The 13,697-nt window shown below is 24.3% G+C and overlaps 5 protein-coding genes across 7 annotated transcripts; 3 read left to right on the top strand and 2 right to left on the bottom strand.

Moving 5' to 3' along the window:
• Nucleotides 1-177: 177 nt before the first annotated feature.
• LOC123264184 (probable malonyl-CoA-acyl carrier protein transacylase, mitochondrial) lies at nucleotides 178-1,368 on the top strand (the record flags this gene model as incomplete). Its single annotated transcript, XM_044727346.1, has 1 exon — nucleotides 178-1,368. A coding segment is annotated over one exon (1,143 nt), but the record flags the coding sequence as incomplete, so codon positions are not given.
• A 235-nt stretch (nucleotides 1,369-1,603) lies between these two features.
• LOC123264182 (N(G),N(G)-dimethylarginine dimethylaminohydrolase 1) lies at nucleotides 1,604-2,765 on the bottom strand. The gene is made up of 5 exons (XM_044727343.1): nucleotides 2,475-2,765; nucleotides 2,289-2,391; nucleotides 2,127-2,224; nucleotides 1,965-2,060; nucleotides 1,604-1,903 (listed from the first exon to the last, which is right to left on the bottom strand). Exons 1-5 carry the CDS (start codon nucleotides 2,730-2,732, stop codon nucleotides 1,649-1,651), a joined length of 810 nt encoding a protein of 269 aa, XP_044583278.1. The 5' UTR covers nucleotides 2,733-2,765; the 3' UTR covers nucleotides 1,604-1,648.
• A 1,315-nt stretch (nucleotides 2,766-4,080) lies between these two features.
• Nucleotides 4,081-6,627, top strand: LOC123264180 (mini-chromosome maintenance complex-binding protein). 2 transcript variants are annotated; one of them, XM_044727340.1, is made up of 4 exons: nucleotides 4,081-4,232; nucleotides 4,321-4,372; nucleotides 4,477-4,745; nucleotides 5,050-6,627. In XM_044727340.1, exons 2-4 carry the CDS (start codon nucleotides 4,366-4,368, stop codon nucleotides 6,565-6,567), a joined length of 1,794 nt encoding a protein of 597 aa, XP_044583275.1. In that variant the 5' UTR covers nucleotides 4,081-4,232; nucleotides 4,321-4,365; the 3' UTR covers nucleotides 6,568-6,627. The 2 variants fall into 2 exon arrangements, with proteins under 2 accessions (XP_044583275.1, XP_044583274.1); XM_044727339.1 differs by lacking the exon at nucleotides 4,081-4,232 and having other exon boundaries at nucleotides 4,262-4,372.
• Nucleotides 6,628-6,759: 132 nt separating this feature from the next.
• LOC123264183 (UPF0605 protein GA14893-like) lies at nucleotides 6,760-9,057 on the bottom strand. 2 transcript variants are annotated; one of them, XM_044727344.1, is made up of 5 exons: nucleotides 8,917-9,057; nucleotides 7,981-8,056; nucleotides 7,673-7,711; nucleotides 7,127-7,511; nucleotides 6,760-7,065 (listed from the first exon to the last, which is right to left on the bottom strand). In XM_044727344.1, the coding sequence occupies exons 1-5, from the start codon at nucleotides 8,988-8,990 to the stop codon at nucleotides 6,836-6,838; spliced, it is 804 nt and encodes a 267-aa protein (XP_044583279.1). In that variant the 5' UTR covers nucleotides 8,991-9,057; the 3' UTR covers nucleotides 6,760-6,835. The 2 variants fall into 2 exon arrangements, with proteins under 2 accessions (XP_044583279.1, XP_044583280.1); XM_044727345.1 differs by lacking the exon at nucleotides 7,673-7,711 and having other exon boundaries at nucleotides 6,762-7,065.
• A 1,636-nt stretch (nucleotides 9,058-10,693) lies between these two features.
• On the top strand, nucleotides 10,694-13,308 carry LOC123264185. The gene is made up of 2 exons (XM_044727347.1): nucleotides 10,694-10,897; nucleotides 12,076-13,308. Exons 1-2 carry the CDS (start codon nucleotides 10,790-10,792, stop codon nucleotides 12,364-12,366), a joined length of 399 nt encoding a protein of 132 aa, XP_044583282.1. The 5' UTR covers nucleotides 10,694-10,789; the 3' UTR covers nucleotides 12,367-13,308.
• Nucleotides 13,309-13,697: the final 389 nt, after the last annotated feature.

The following is a 13,697-nucleotide window of genomic DNA, read 5'->3' on the forward strand; positions in this document are numbered from 1 at the left end:
TAAGAGTTTATAATTTAAGTGGATAATAAATATTTACTGTAATTGTTGTTACTAAATATTAAAATGTGGCCTAAAATAATTAAAAATTTTAATAAACAATCAATATTAACAAATAATTCAGTAGTTAAAAAATATATATTTTTAACAACATCACGATATTTTTCAAATGACAATAATAATTCAGTTAAAGAAAATGAAGAAAAGTTTAAAGATGATGATAAAAATAAAAATTTATTAAATTTAATTAATGATGCGGCAAATTTTAATGAAATAACAAATAGTAGTTGGTCAACTACACCGTATAATTCAGCTGGAGATGGAATAGCATTATTGTATAATAATAATAATGAAAAAAAAAGAGAAAAAATAAATCCAGAGGATAAAACTGTTTTTATATTCCCCGGTCAAGGTACATTAAAAGTTGGAGATGTTGAAAAATATTTAAATTATCCCCGAGTTAAAAAACTATTTGATATTGCCAATGAAATATTGGGATATAATATAATGGATATTTGTTTAAATGGACCCCAATCAAAATTAAATAAAACAGAATTTAATCAACCAGCAACTATTTTAACATCACTGGCAGCGTTAGAAAAAATTTGGGAAGATAATTCATTTGCTACTGAAAATTGTATTGCTGCTGCTGGTTACAGTGTTGGTGAATTAACAGCATTAATATTTTCGGGAGCACTAACTATTGAAGATGGAATAAGATTAGCTGGTATAAGAGGTGCTGGAATGCAATATGCTGTTGATCAACAACCCAATCAAGGAATGTTAACTATTATTTCAAAGCACAACACTAAAGTAAATAAAGCTTGTCAAGAAGCTCGTAATTTTTCAACAAATTTAGGTTTATCGTTACCTATTTGTCAAATAGCTATTTATTTGTGCAGTGAAACTAAAGTTTTAGCTGGTCATCAACAGGCACTTGAATATATTATTAATAATTCATATAATTTAAATTTTCGTAAAATATTTAAATTACCAGTAACAGGTGCATTTCATACCCCTCTGATGAAACCAGCATTAAAATCATTTGTTAAAGCACTTGATGATATTGAATTTCAACAACCAAGAATACCTGTTTATTCTAATGTTACTGCTAAACCATACAGATCTATCAAAGACATAATTAATTTACTACCTAAACAAATTATTTCACCAGTTAAATGGGAACAAATAATTCATGAAATATATAAAAGACCACAAGGCAATAATTTTCCACAATCGTATGATTTAGGATCTAATGGAACAATGAAAACTATATTAAGAAAAATTAATTTATCAGCATCTGACTCATGTACTTCTATATGATGATGATTATTATTATTATTATTTTTGTTCCATTACGTACAATAATAAATAAAAGTTATCCATTTTTTCATAATAATAAACTATGTATTATTAAATTTAATAATAAAGACAATTTTTATACTAAAAATTAATGTAAATATTTGATAATTATTATTTTTAAATTTATACATCTAATGCTTTCAAGTATATTGTTATTATTTTTATTAATTATATATTAATTATTTATTTATTTTATCATGTAATATAATATAATAATATACGTTATTTTAGCTAATATAGCTCTACGTATATATTTATAAATTCAATAATATATTAGTATAATAATAAATTAAAGGCTACGAATATGTTTTGGTTTACGTACTAGTAAACAACAAGAAGATAATCCTAAGCTGACTTTAGATAATTCAGATGCACCAAGTGATCTAGTTGGGAATTCTATTTTTTCAGCAAAAACTTGATATGACAGTGGAATTTCATCTTCACTACGATGAATAAGAGTACCGTTTACATAAATAACATTTACGGCTGCATCTTCTGGTACTGTCAGAGTTTGATAAGTGTAAGTAGCTTCCCTTTCAATTCTCTGTGTATAAAATAATAATAATAATAATAATAATATTTTTTTATAATTATAATTAAACTACCTTTAATACTTGTTGTGATTCTTTACCGGCTCCAACACACATAACATCAGGACCAGCCATACTAACCAATCCTTTAAGTCGATAATTGTCTGGAACCTATTTATAATAATTAAAATTTTTCTTATTATATACTTAATTATGTGTATATGCGCTTTTATTTACTTTTATTGGAACACAAGGATACTCTGGAAATGCAGCAGCAACTGCTCTAGCTCCAGCTTCATTTGTATACTGTCCAAGTCCAACAAAATATTCTCGACCTTAATTATCAAAATTATATTCTCAATTATTATTTATTTTAATATTAAATAATAATAATAATACCTGTAAATAAAACATCTCCTCCATCCAATCGAGCACTTGTATCAGCTATTTCAATAAGCGAAATTTCTAGTTCTTTTTTCAACACTGCTCTAATAGTTTCAACCTATAATTAATCGATAATTTACATTATTCAAGAATAATATTTATTTATTATTATATAATTATAATAAAAATAAACTGTTTTACTTCTTTTATTCGAGTAGTATCGATAGGATGGGCAATTAAAGCAATACCATTGCATAATACAGCAATATCCTCAACAAATCCACAAAAAGGTGCAGATTCATCAGCTGGCATTTCAACAACATCAATTCCAAGTTCTCGTAAAAGTTGTGCAAGTGCTAAATGTTGATTTCTAGCTTCCTCAACAATGACCTCGCCCTTGCTTTCTATTGAATTTGGTATTCGACATAATATTGCGTGTGTATATCTGTGTAGCGGCATTTTTTTTTTTTCTCTTTATATTCAACAATATACCTAAAAACAATTTAATTTTTAATTATTATTTATTAAGTAACAATAATCATTGTCACACTCTCATTTTTGTTAATTAATTTAATATAGTAAAAAATATACAATACAATATTTTTTATAAATAAATACCAACAGGAAAAATTAATTAATCAATTTATTAAGTAATTGAGAGAACATTTATGTACATATATACCCACTTTTGTTTAAAGTTTGTCTGATATATATTATATATCTATATCTATTATTATTACTATAGTAGATATATAAACAGAATAATATTTTATTTGGGTACTACTACAAAAACACTTTTTAGTGAGCTAAAATTCTATATAAATGAGAATGTGATAATGATTATTTTATATCTAAATTATAGAAATAAAAAAATACAACCTACATACAAACACTTTTAATTAATATGATGTATGTATTTTTTATCAATAATAATATGTCAGCTGTTGGGTTGCAGTTGTAAAAAATTATCCTCAAGATGGCGTCAACTGTTATTTCTTATTTCTTATTCAACTATCAGAGGTAAATACATAAATACATACTCTATTTTTATTCAATTAGACAAAATTTGATTTATATCCCTTCCCCCATTACAATAGCAAATAAATACACATTATTAATTATTAATTAAATGTGTAGAAAAAAAAATGTTTTTTTTAAATATATTACTATTTTCTTCCCTTTTTTTTTTTCTTTTTTTGAGCTTCTGGCCAAGGAAATCCTCGACATTTTAAAACATCCATTATATTATGACAAGTGTAATATGCATTTTCCATAGCTTCATCATTAAAAATGTCCATTGTAAATCTTGATTTTCCTCCACTTTTCTTAGTTTTTTTTGTATTTTTTCCACCATTAGTGATAGTAGCCGTTCCAGCTCCAACAGTTACACCACCAGGTTTTATTATTGTATTATTATCATCATTATTATTATTATTATTACTCTCATTTCGTTTTTTACTTTTTCCTTGAGTTGTCATTTTATTTTACACTACTTCAAACTTAAATTTAATTTTTTTATTAAAAATATTTAATTACTTAGAATTTTTAGGTCTTTTTATTTCTATTCTTTAAATATTATCGACTGATAAAAATTAAGTAACAAATGATTGTTTTATCAATAATATAATTTATTACAACGTATATAATACATTTGCGCAAGCAATATTTGCGCATATAATAATAATAATGATGATAATGTGAAACATCATTCATTTAATTTAAAATTTTTATTTGATATTTAACGCTATTGAAAATTTTTTTCATCTTGTTTATACAAACAACAAAAATAGACAGTGTCAGTATTTAATGAGATTTTAATTGAAAGTGTTATTTGCAACACAGCAATTTATATAATTTTTTCGGTTAAAATTGACGCTTGCGCAATCGATTCAACTTGATATACTATAGTCGATGTAAACGCTTTTACTATTATTATTACTATACCCACCAGCAAATCAGGTATATATATATATAAATTGATTTAGCGGGAAATAAATACCGTTGAAATATAAAATTTATTAATAAAATTTATATTAAAAAACAATAGATTTGTAATAGCGGTTCTCAACAGTATCAATTTTAAACATTAACAATGACAGGTATTATAATTATTATAATTATTACAATCAATTAATTCAACTGTTTCTAACCTATAATTTTTTCTTTTCCATTAATTATTTGGATTTTTTTGTTATTATTTAAGATATTAAAGAATGGACAAAAGAATATTATATTGAGAATAAAGAATTGTGTGATAAAATTCTCGAATCTATGGATAATTTTGAGGGAATACCATCACTAAATAATTTGCCATTGCACAGCCTTAAAGATGGACAGTTAGTACGTTTTTCAGGGATGATTCAAGATATGTATAATCCAGAGTTATATATGGAAAAATACCAAGTTAAAAATTTAGATACTGGAATTGTCAAAATGAGATCCGGAATGTACGAAGATGTTTTAAAATGTTTGGTCAGTATATTTTTCATAATTTTTAATATATTAAAAGCCTCCAAGGAGTTTTTTTTTTTTTTTTTTTTTTTTATTTTTTTGTTATGAGCTATGTCACAAATCATTTGGCATTCCAAGCTCGATAAAATGGGGCTAAAAATAATTAATAACTACTAAATAAGTAGTAAAAAGCAGTACTAGGTGTGAGAAGCTAAAAGAATTGTTTTCTCATGTATGCTACGGCTTACAGATTATTATTATTATTATTATATTTTAAAAATATATATTTTAATGTTTTAATAATTATTATATAATTTTTAAACAGGCTAATGAGGAGGTGATTCTTGATTGTGATGAAAATAAAAACTCGGAACGTCTAAATTGTCTCATGATATCGATACCTGGTCTTAATAATTGGGCAAAAGAGAATATGATTGGCTGCGAATTAAATAAAAATAATTTAAATGATTTAACAAAAGCTACGTCAAGTAGTTCAACTGAAAAACGAGCTTTAGATAATGATTATGACGATGATAATGATGAACCAATGGATACTACAGAACCTGCTTTTAAAAAAGAAAAAAAATTATCAGTTGTACCAGCAGAATCACAAACTAAAAATGATAAATTTTTAAAATCCAAGGTAATTATTTCGCAGGATCATTTAATTAATTTTCCAATTCCAATAGTCGATGATAAAAAATGTGTAGTTAAAATTTACAATGATGATTGTTATAAATTAAATCAAGCACTCGATATTATTGGATTCATTTGTTTGAATCCTAATAACATAAATGGTTTAACATTAACTGAAGATATTATGGATGAAATGGAAATAGCTGAAGCTCAAACGTACAATTTACCACCACCATCATTTATTCCACGTCTTCACGCGATTAAAATAAATCAACTTGTTCCAAAAATATTTTACAATAATTATAATTCAATAATATCTAAAGTTAATTTAATACGGAGTGATTTGCATTTAGTATTGAGTCAATTATTATTTGGAGATGAATTGGCTGCTAATTATGTTATTTGTAATTTATTATCAGGAATTTATACACGCAAAGATTATTTATGTTTAGGAAATTTTCCATTAAACATTAATGGATTTTCAGTTGATAAATTTCCATATTTTACAAATAATTTTTATGATATATTAAAATTATTTATTGCTAAAACTCATTTATTTGAATGTACACTAGATAATTTAAATAATTCAAAGTTAGTTCCGGAAAAAGATTATGATTCTGATAAATTGATAAGTGGAATATTACAATTAAGTGATAATACTCATTTAATAATTGATGAAACTAAATTAATTCCCGGACAAGTAACACCCAATGGTAAAATTAATTACAAGGCTATAACTGATTTAATTAAATTTCAAAAAATTAATTATGATTTCAAATATTATACTATTGAATATGAAACAGATATTCCAGTGTTGATATTATCACAAGTAAAATCCTTTATTCCATGTGCTATGCAAATACCATTAAAGATTAATGAAGAAACTGATAAAGTTTATTCTCAAGTTATTGAAGCAACAAAACAGTTTCTTAAAAATTCAGAGAGACTCAATAATATACGTGGATACTTTGAATTACTCCACAAAAATGAATTTAAATTAAAAGATGATATAACAGATATTATTCAGCAAGATTTTGTTGATTTGAGACGTATTGATAACAAATTAATTAACGCTGATAGCTTACATCAACTTATGGTATTTGCAAGATTTATGGCTATTAGTTATGGAGAGGATTCATTATCGGTTGAAAGATGGAAACAGATATTGACCTTGGAAAAATCAAGACTCGCTCGTTTATCTAAATAATAATTTAGACATATCTATTTTGTACTTTTATAAATTATTTTAATAAATTTTTTCAACTTTTATAAACAATTATTTACATAGAGATTTACAAAGCTAAATTTTGTTTCTTTTATTTTAATTGTTTTATAAGAAACAAAAATAGCAATAAATTAATATTATTTTCTTTTCTCTCTCAAGTATTTCTGTATTAAAGAAATATTTCGAGATTTCAAATAAAATTTAACAATTTATAAAAGCTTGTTAATTACCAATAGAAGATAAATATTAATTAAGCCTTAGTATGACCAGTATCATCAAGATACGTTGTATCTAAAACTCTTTTAATAATTTCAGAATCATTAATCGAGTCAAGTCGACTTTTTTGTTGTTTTCGTAATGATTCTAGACCTTTTTTAGCAGCTTGTGCGTATCTTCTTGATAAAGATATTTCACTTTTAGCTCCAGGAATGTGTCCAGTGTATCCTACGATTGGTGGTTTATCTGGTGATACTTGATTATCTACAGAATATTAAATTATCTATAGTTATAATAATAATTATAAATAATAATGACAAATTACCAAAAAAAGATTTATCTGGATGAAATCCATGATCAATTTCAATATCAACATTGTCAGTTCTGGCTCTTGACAATAGATTACGTGAATTTGTTCTTTCTATTTGAGCACGCATAGTGTCACGACGAATACGTAATTTATTTTGTAAAGTACGCCACTCTTTTCCACCTTCTTCAACAGCGCGCATAAATGGAAGACCATATTTGTTATTAAATCCAGGAATATAACCCGTATAACCCAATATAAATGGGGATTTTTGATAGTTGTTATTATCACTATTTTTATAGTTTTTCCGTATATCATGTTCTCGTGATATTGGCAGTAATACATCTTTACCAGAATTAGGTCTGTATGGTCCAGATTTTAGAATTTTTTTTTCCAGTAATTCCTGTAAATTTAATCAAATTATTATTATTATCATCATTTATTAACATAATAATATATTATATCAAAAGTGTTTGAAGAAATTTAGTGCAATACACTAATATTAAACATAATAATATTATTATTATATATATATATATATTTACTCGCAATATACAGACTCACGTGTCTCTTTTTACGGCCTTCCTCGTTATTTTTTATCATCTTGCAAATTAAATTTATTTAAAATAATCAATTTTTTTTATAGATAATAAATACATTTTTTTTTTTTTTTTAAATTATAATTTTGAGAAATTGAGGGCAGGTTTTCTTGATAAATTAAACAATTTTACGTAAACCATGTTCTCAATTATTTATTATTGCTCTAATTTATATTTAAACATATACTTTTCATTTGATTTAATTGTTTTTTTCTTCTTAAAGTATTTTTTTTTTTTTTTTTTTTTTTTTTAAATAACCAAGTATATACTGACCTTGATTATTTCTTCGGTGCTAGCGCCGAATCGTTTGCCTACTCGAAATTTCAAGGTAGGACAGTGTCCTGTGTATCTAAGTAATAAAATAAAACAAATATTTTTATAAATAGTAAAGGTATTATTTTTTTAAATTTAATTTAAATTGTGGATTGGGTGCAACAACCAGTAACCAGCGCGCGCATAACTCAACCGCTCAACCTTGATTATTTCAAAGTGTTTTTTGTTTTGTTGTAGATGAATAACCCTTATTTTGTACTATTTATTTTTTCATTATTATTTATACTTGTGAAAAATAATTTATATACTTAAAATATTTCTTAACTTAATATTTAATATTATTAATCGATATCAGACTGCATTGCAGGTGGAATATTTGTTATGACAACATTGTCATAAAAATCGATAAAATATATTGTTGATGGTTAGTAAGAAAAGAATAATAATAATTAAAATTCAAGGTAGTAACTATGGAATTTATTTACATAATATGTTATGGAAAATTTTAGATAATATTTGAAAAAATATTGAATATTAGGGTAGTAAGTGGTTTCATTCGTGATGTGAGCTTGCGTGGTAATCGGATTGTATTATAAATACAGTAAAAAATTCGTACCAGTCTTCGTACAAGTCTCAATAATTTTTTACCAATACATCTATGTTTAAATACTTTTTTTTTTTAATATTTTATTTGAATTAATTTTTTTAGTAATTGTAATTATGTTACTGACAAATTAACAATTTGTATAATTAAATTATTGAACGATTAAGTAAGTTTTATTAGAGTATAATATGTGATAATAACGATACTAATCAAGTTAGTATTGGCAAAAGAAAAAAAAAAAACTAATAATTTAATTTACGCAAAACTTTTAAATTGCAAATTTATTGTAAAAATGATTTTATAAATAGTTTATTGAACAAATTTTTTATTACCCAGGTACATGAGCTCCATATCCTTGTCTAAAAAATTGTTTTCTCTGTTCACTTGTAACTGGATCAAAAACCATTTTAAATTTTTAAACTTTTATAAAGAAATATGAAAATATATTTCATATTTTTTAAGTTATTTTAAAATTTGATGATGAAAATAAAATAAACACTAAAAGTGCCCATTATACTAAAAATTAATATGATTTTTTTTTTTGTTTTTGTTTTAAAACAAATAAATAATTGTTGTTTTGAATATTATATCTATATAATAAGTAGAAACTGAGTAGAGTAGAACACGAGTTGGCGCAATGAATGGGTTACTGGCTCGCGCCAGTGAAACAGAACCGTATAAAGTCCGACTATTACTATTACTATGACTGAAAATATACAATATACAAAAGTCTATATCTATTTTGCTTATATATAATAAGTTAACTCAAGTGAACAAAACTTTACTCCCTCCCTTAATTGTTATCCAAATTAAACGGAAACCGCTCCTTCTCTTTCAATTTTTTATTTTCATTTCATAAAACAATTTTTATTTTTATTTGTTAACCAATTGTTAAATATATACAGTAATACAGTGATACAGTGATTGATAAAAATAATATGCTAAAAATTTGTTAATTATTCTTTAAAAAATCACTATCTAGTGGTAAATTTTTTTATTTTTATTGGAATTTAATTTTAATTTTAATAAATATATTTATCTTTATAAGTTCTTCTCTAACAACTGCTAATCTTAAATGTTACCACCAGTCGAAAATATAAATATTTATTCAATTTTTGCTGTCTTAATACTATAAAATTTAACAATTAATAATACGTTTTATTACTACTCTACTACTCGCTTATTTGAGATTTGCATTTAAAAGTAAATAGTAACAGTATTTAAGTAATAAACAATAAATTCTATAATTAAAATTTAATAAGTAAGAAAGATAAAAATATTAAAAAAATTTTATTTAATAAAATAATATATATATATTTGAATTAAAAAAAAAAAATAAAAAAAAAAAAAAACTGTGTAAAATTGTAAACGTTAACAATTAGACTATATAGGAATAAATTTTGACAAATTTTCTAGATGACCAATATAATTTTTATTATAATATTTAAAATTAGTAAATATATTATAATTATAGTAAGTATTTATTATTATTCTATACGGTAAGAAGAAAATCAATGGTGATTTAGTGACGTAAGAGTCCCGCCTTAGATTAGACCAATAGCGTCAGTAGTAGCCCCACTATTTTATTAAAATAATACAACGCAGAGAATAGCCTAGTATAGAGTGTATAGTAGAGGGTAGAGGAGAGTAGTGATTACTGGTTAGTATAGTATAGATATCGTTTGGTAGACTAAAAGTTGAGTATCGATGCGTACGCTGCACGCCGCCAAGCGTACTCATTCTGAAACAGTCTGCCGTGGTGAATAGATATACTCTTAAATGCATATATAATATAAATACATACAACTCAATAAATCAACTATTACGGGTTGGAAGTTGGAAAAGTAGAGTACTTTTAATATTATTATTAACGTACTTGATAAACTTTAATCGCAATAAATTATTGTTGATATAAATATATTTTTTTTTTTTAATAGTATTTGTTTTATTATCTAGCTAGTGTAATAACATCGTGTAATACTACTAATACTACGTGTCTGTGTTTTATTTTATAGAAAAATTATATTTATTTATCAAAAGTTTTATTATTATTATTATTATTATTACTATTACAATAAAATAGTGGTGATTAATTAACAACGAGTGATAGTGAAAATTTAATAAAATATTTAAACGTATATAACTATAATATTATTATTATTTTTAATATATATAAAAGAGTTGAGTGCATTTTGGATTACCGAGATGGCGTTTATGATGCCTGTGGTAAAAAACGAGTGGGATATTTACAAGACTAACCGTAGTAGAAGATCCTCGGAATGTTCTAATCCTCAGGCGTGTCGTAGTCGTAAGGTTAGTTTTTTTTTTTTTTTTTTCTTCTTTTATATTAACTTATTATCGATTTATATTTCCAACTATTTTTGATAAATATTATTTACATTATTATTATCATCATCATAAGCATAACATTTTAAATAATAATAAATTATTCGCCGGTAGATATATTTCATGTATTGCGCAAGTCTTTTATTTATTTTTTCATACATCAATTTTATAAATGAATTTATTTTTTATTTTTTAATTTATATTATTAATTTATTCGATGACAAAAATATTTAACGATAAAATTAAAAAGAAAGTGAATTAATTTTTCACTGTGTTTCGTCATTCCTTTTGACTCGTGCCTCTTTTTTTCTTTCCAACAGTTATTATAATGTATATTATTACAAACGTCTCATTTAGTTAGGTATCATTATCATTAGTTGAAAATAAATAATGCCATCAATAATTTTTTATCATCTGCTACTTTTTTTCTTTTCTTTTTTTTTTTATCCAACCGAATAATTTTTATAAACCAATATATAATTTTCAAAACGTTATTTTAACTGAAATTAATGTAGTATTAATTGAATTTAAGTGCATGTACACTTAAATAAATATTCAATAATATTACTGTAATTAAATGTTGTTGTTGTTATTATTATTGTTTATATTAATTTTCAAAATAGAGAACGTGTCACTTGACTTTTCCAACAATTGGAGAGTATAGGGCCTTGTTTGTAATTAAATTATTGTTATTAATAGTCGAAGAAATAAATAAATAGTATAATTGATTACATATATAGTTGTTACAACAAGTAGCACAATTGGATTTATAGTGTGTATCGTAATATTATATGATATCACATAAAGCAATAAGCATTAAACATTAAAACTAAAAGATATTAATCAAGTGTTTATGTTAATCTGATAAAAATTTATAATTTATAATTACATATTATAAACGGATGAATTTATATTGAGTTGTAGTATTTGTTATTGATTTTTAAATAATTTATATTATTCTACTGTAATTTATAAAATAATAGTTTTTTTTTTTTTTTTTTTTTTTTTTTTCATCTGTTATTATCTCTAGATAATTTATTGATCCTAAATTTTAATATATTATTTACGTTAAAATGAATTTGATAAAAAAATGATTAAAAAAAAAAAAAATTGTTAGTAATTATTGATACTTAATTATTTAAAAGGTATCTGAATGTTCAAAGTCAGAAGGGCCATCGCTCTCAACATCACCAGGGTCAGATTTTTTAACATCCCCTGCCCACCGTTCAGTAGCAATGTCTCGTCATTTTTCGCGGACTTCATCACGAACATCTCAAAGTTCTCTCCAAAGTCCATGCAAAAGTACTGGATCATCACCACCTAAAACTGGTAGTTCAAATTCCCTTAACAAATTTCACAATCGTCTGGTAGATAAACTTAAAAGGTCATTAAAAAAATCAGATGACCGTGGTGAAGATCAAAGAAATTTATCGTGAAACAGTCAAGGGGTTTTGAGTCTTTCACCAGTATCTGGTTATCACCGAATTAGCTCAAAACCCATCGAGATAAATAATTCAACAAGACGAATTTCGGCACCTCCGGTATCAAGGATTGCTATATTAGAAGATAACACTGATAGCAATGATAACAATGATATAAATGATACTACTAAAGTGGTGCGGTCATGTCCGGATCGATCTGCTGCATGGTGAATTTTTTATTATTTTATTATCAAATATCTCAACGTTATTATCATCATCATCATCATCATCGATACTATTATTATTATTATTATTATTATTATTATTATTATTATACTTTGATATGTAAAACAATATTAAAATATTAATTACGTGTCACAGTGTACTACTAGTCTGATGATAATGATATATTTTTTTTTAATTTGACATGTCCAAGTAATTGTATTGAGTAAAATGGTACACTGAATAAATTATTAGCTAAACTACTATACGGTTACGAGACGACTACTATCGACAACTACCATTACAATCATCAAGTAAATTATCTATATATATATAAGCGAATAAAACATCAGCAATAGCTTATTGTGTTGCTACACTATTATTTAGTCGTTCCTTATTCTTTTTCATTATTTATTTCGTTTCAGTAGTTAAAATTTAAAAGATTATCGATTATATACAACGAGTACTACACTATTATAAAGACGATTATATATTGGGGTTGTGGAAGCTTGATTGTTTATTTATCAATCATGTCCACCTAGTATAATTTATTATTTGTATTACAATTGTAGTAGAGACTAGTCGATTTGAGGTTAGTGTTATCTCTAAAAATATCGCGATATTATAATAATAATAATAATAATAATATTATTATTATTATTGACGCTGTAATTAGTTAATTTTTTAACAATAAGTTGTCCTAGTACATGTTGATATTGACTCATTATAATAAATTTTTATTAATTAAAATTAATCGTTTTTTTTCTTTTTTTTTTTTTTAAACTGCAGATAAATAATAAAAAGTAAAGAAAAAAATATTTTCACTAACAGCAAGTTACGAGGTACCCTAATATAGAAACGACATTGCAATTATTATTATTATTAATATTATTGTTATTTCTGTACTTCATGATCATTTTTCTGCGTAGTGGATTTGATGATATAGTACTAATTGATTTTATTCAATCATTTTAGCTCCCAATACTTTTCTAATTAAAAACAAAAACGACAATCAACTAGATTATTTTTCGTTTTATTACAAAAGAGTGGGGTGAAATCAAAAATGTTTAATCATTGATATTTTTTCATTATTAAATCAGTTTATTTGAAATTAGAAATAAAAT

Source organism: Cotesia glomerata, linkage group LG4, assembly GCF_020080835.1.
Source record: "Cotesia glomerata isolate CgM1 linkage group LG4, MPM_Cglom_v2.3, whole genome shotgun sequence".
NCBI classification, from domain to species: Eukaryota; Metazoa; Arthropoda; class Insecta; order Hymenoptera; family Braconidae; genus Cotesia; species Cotesia glomerata.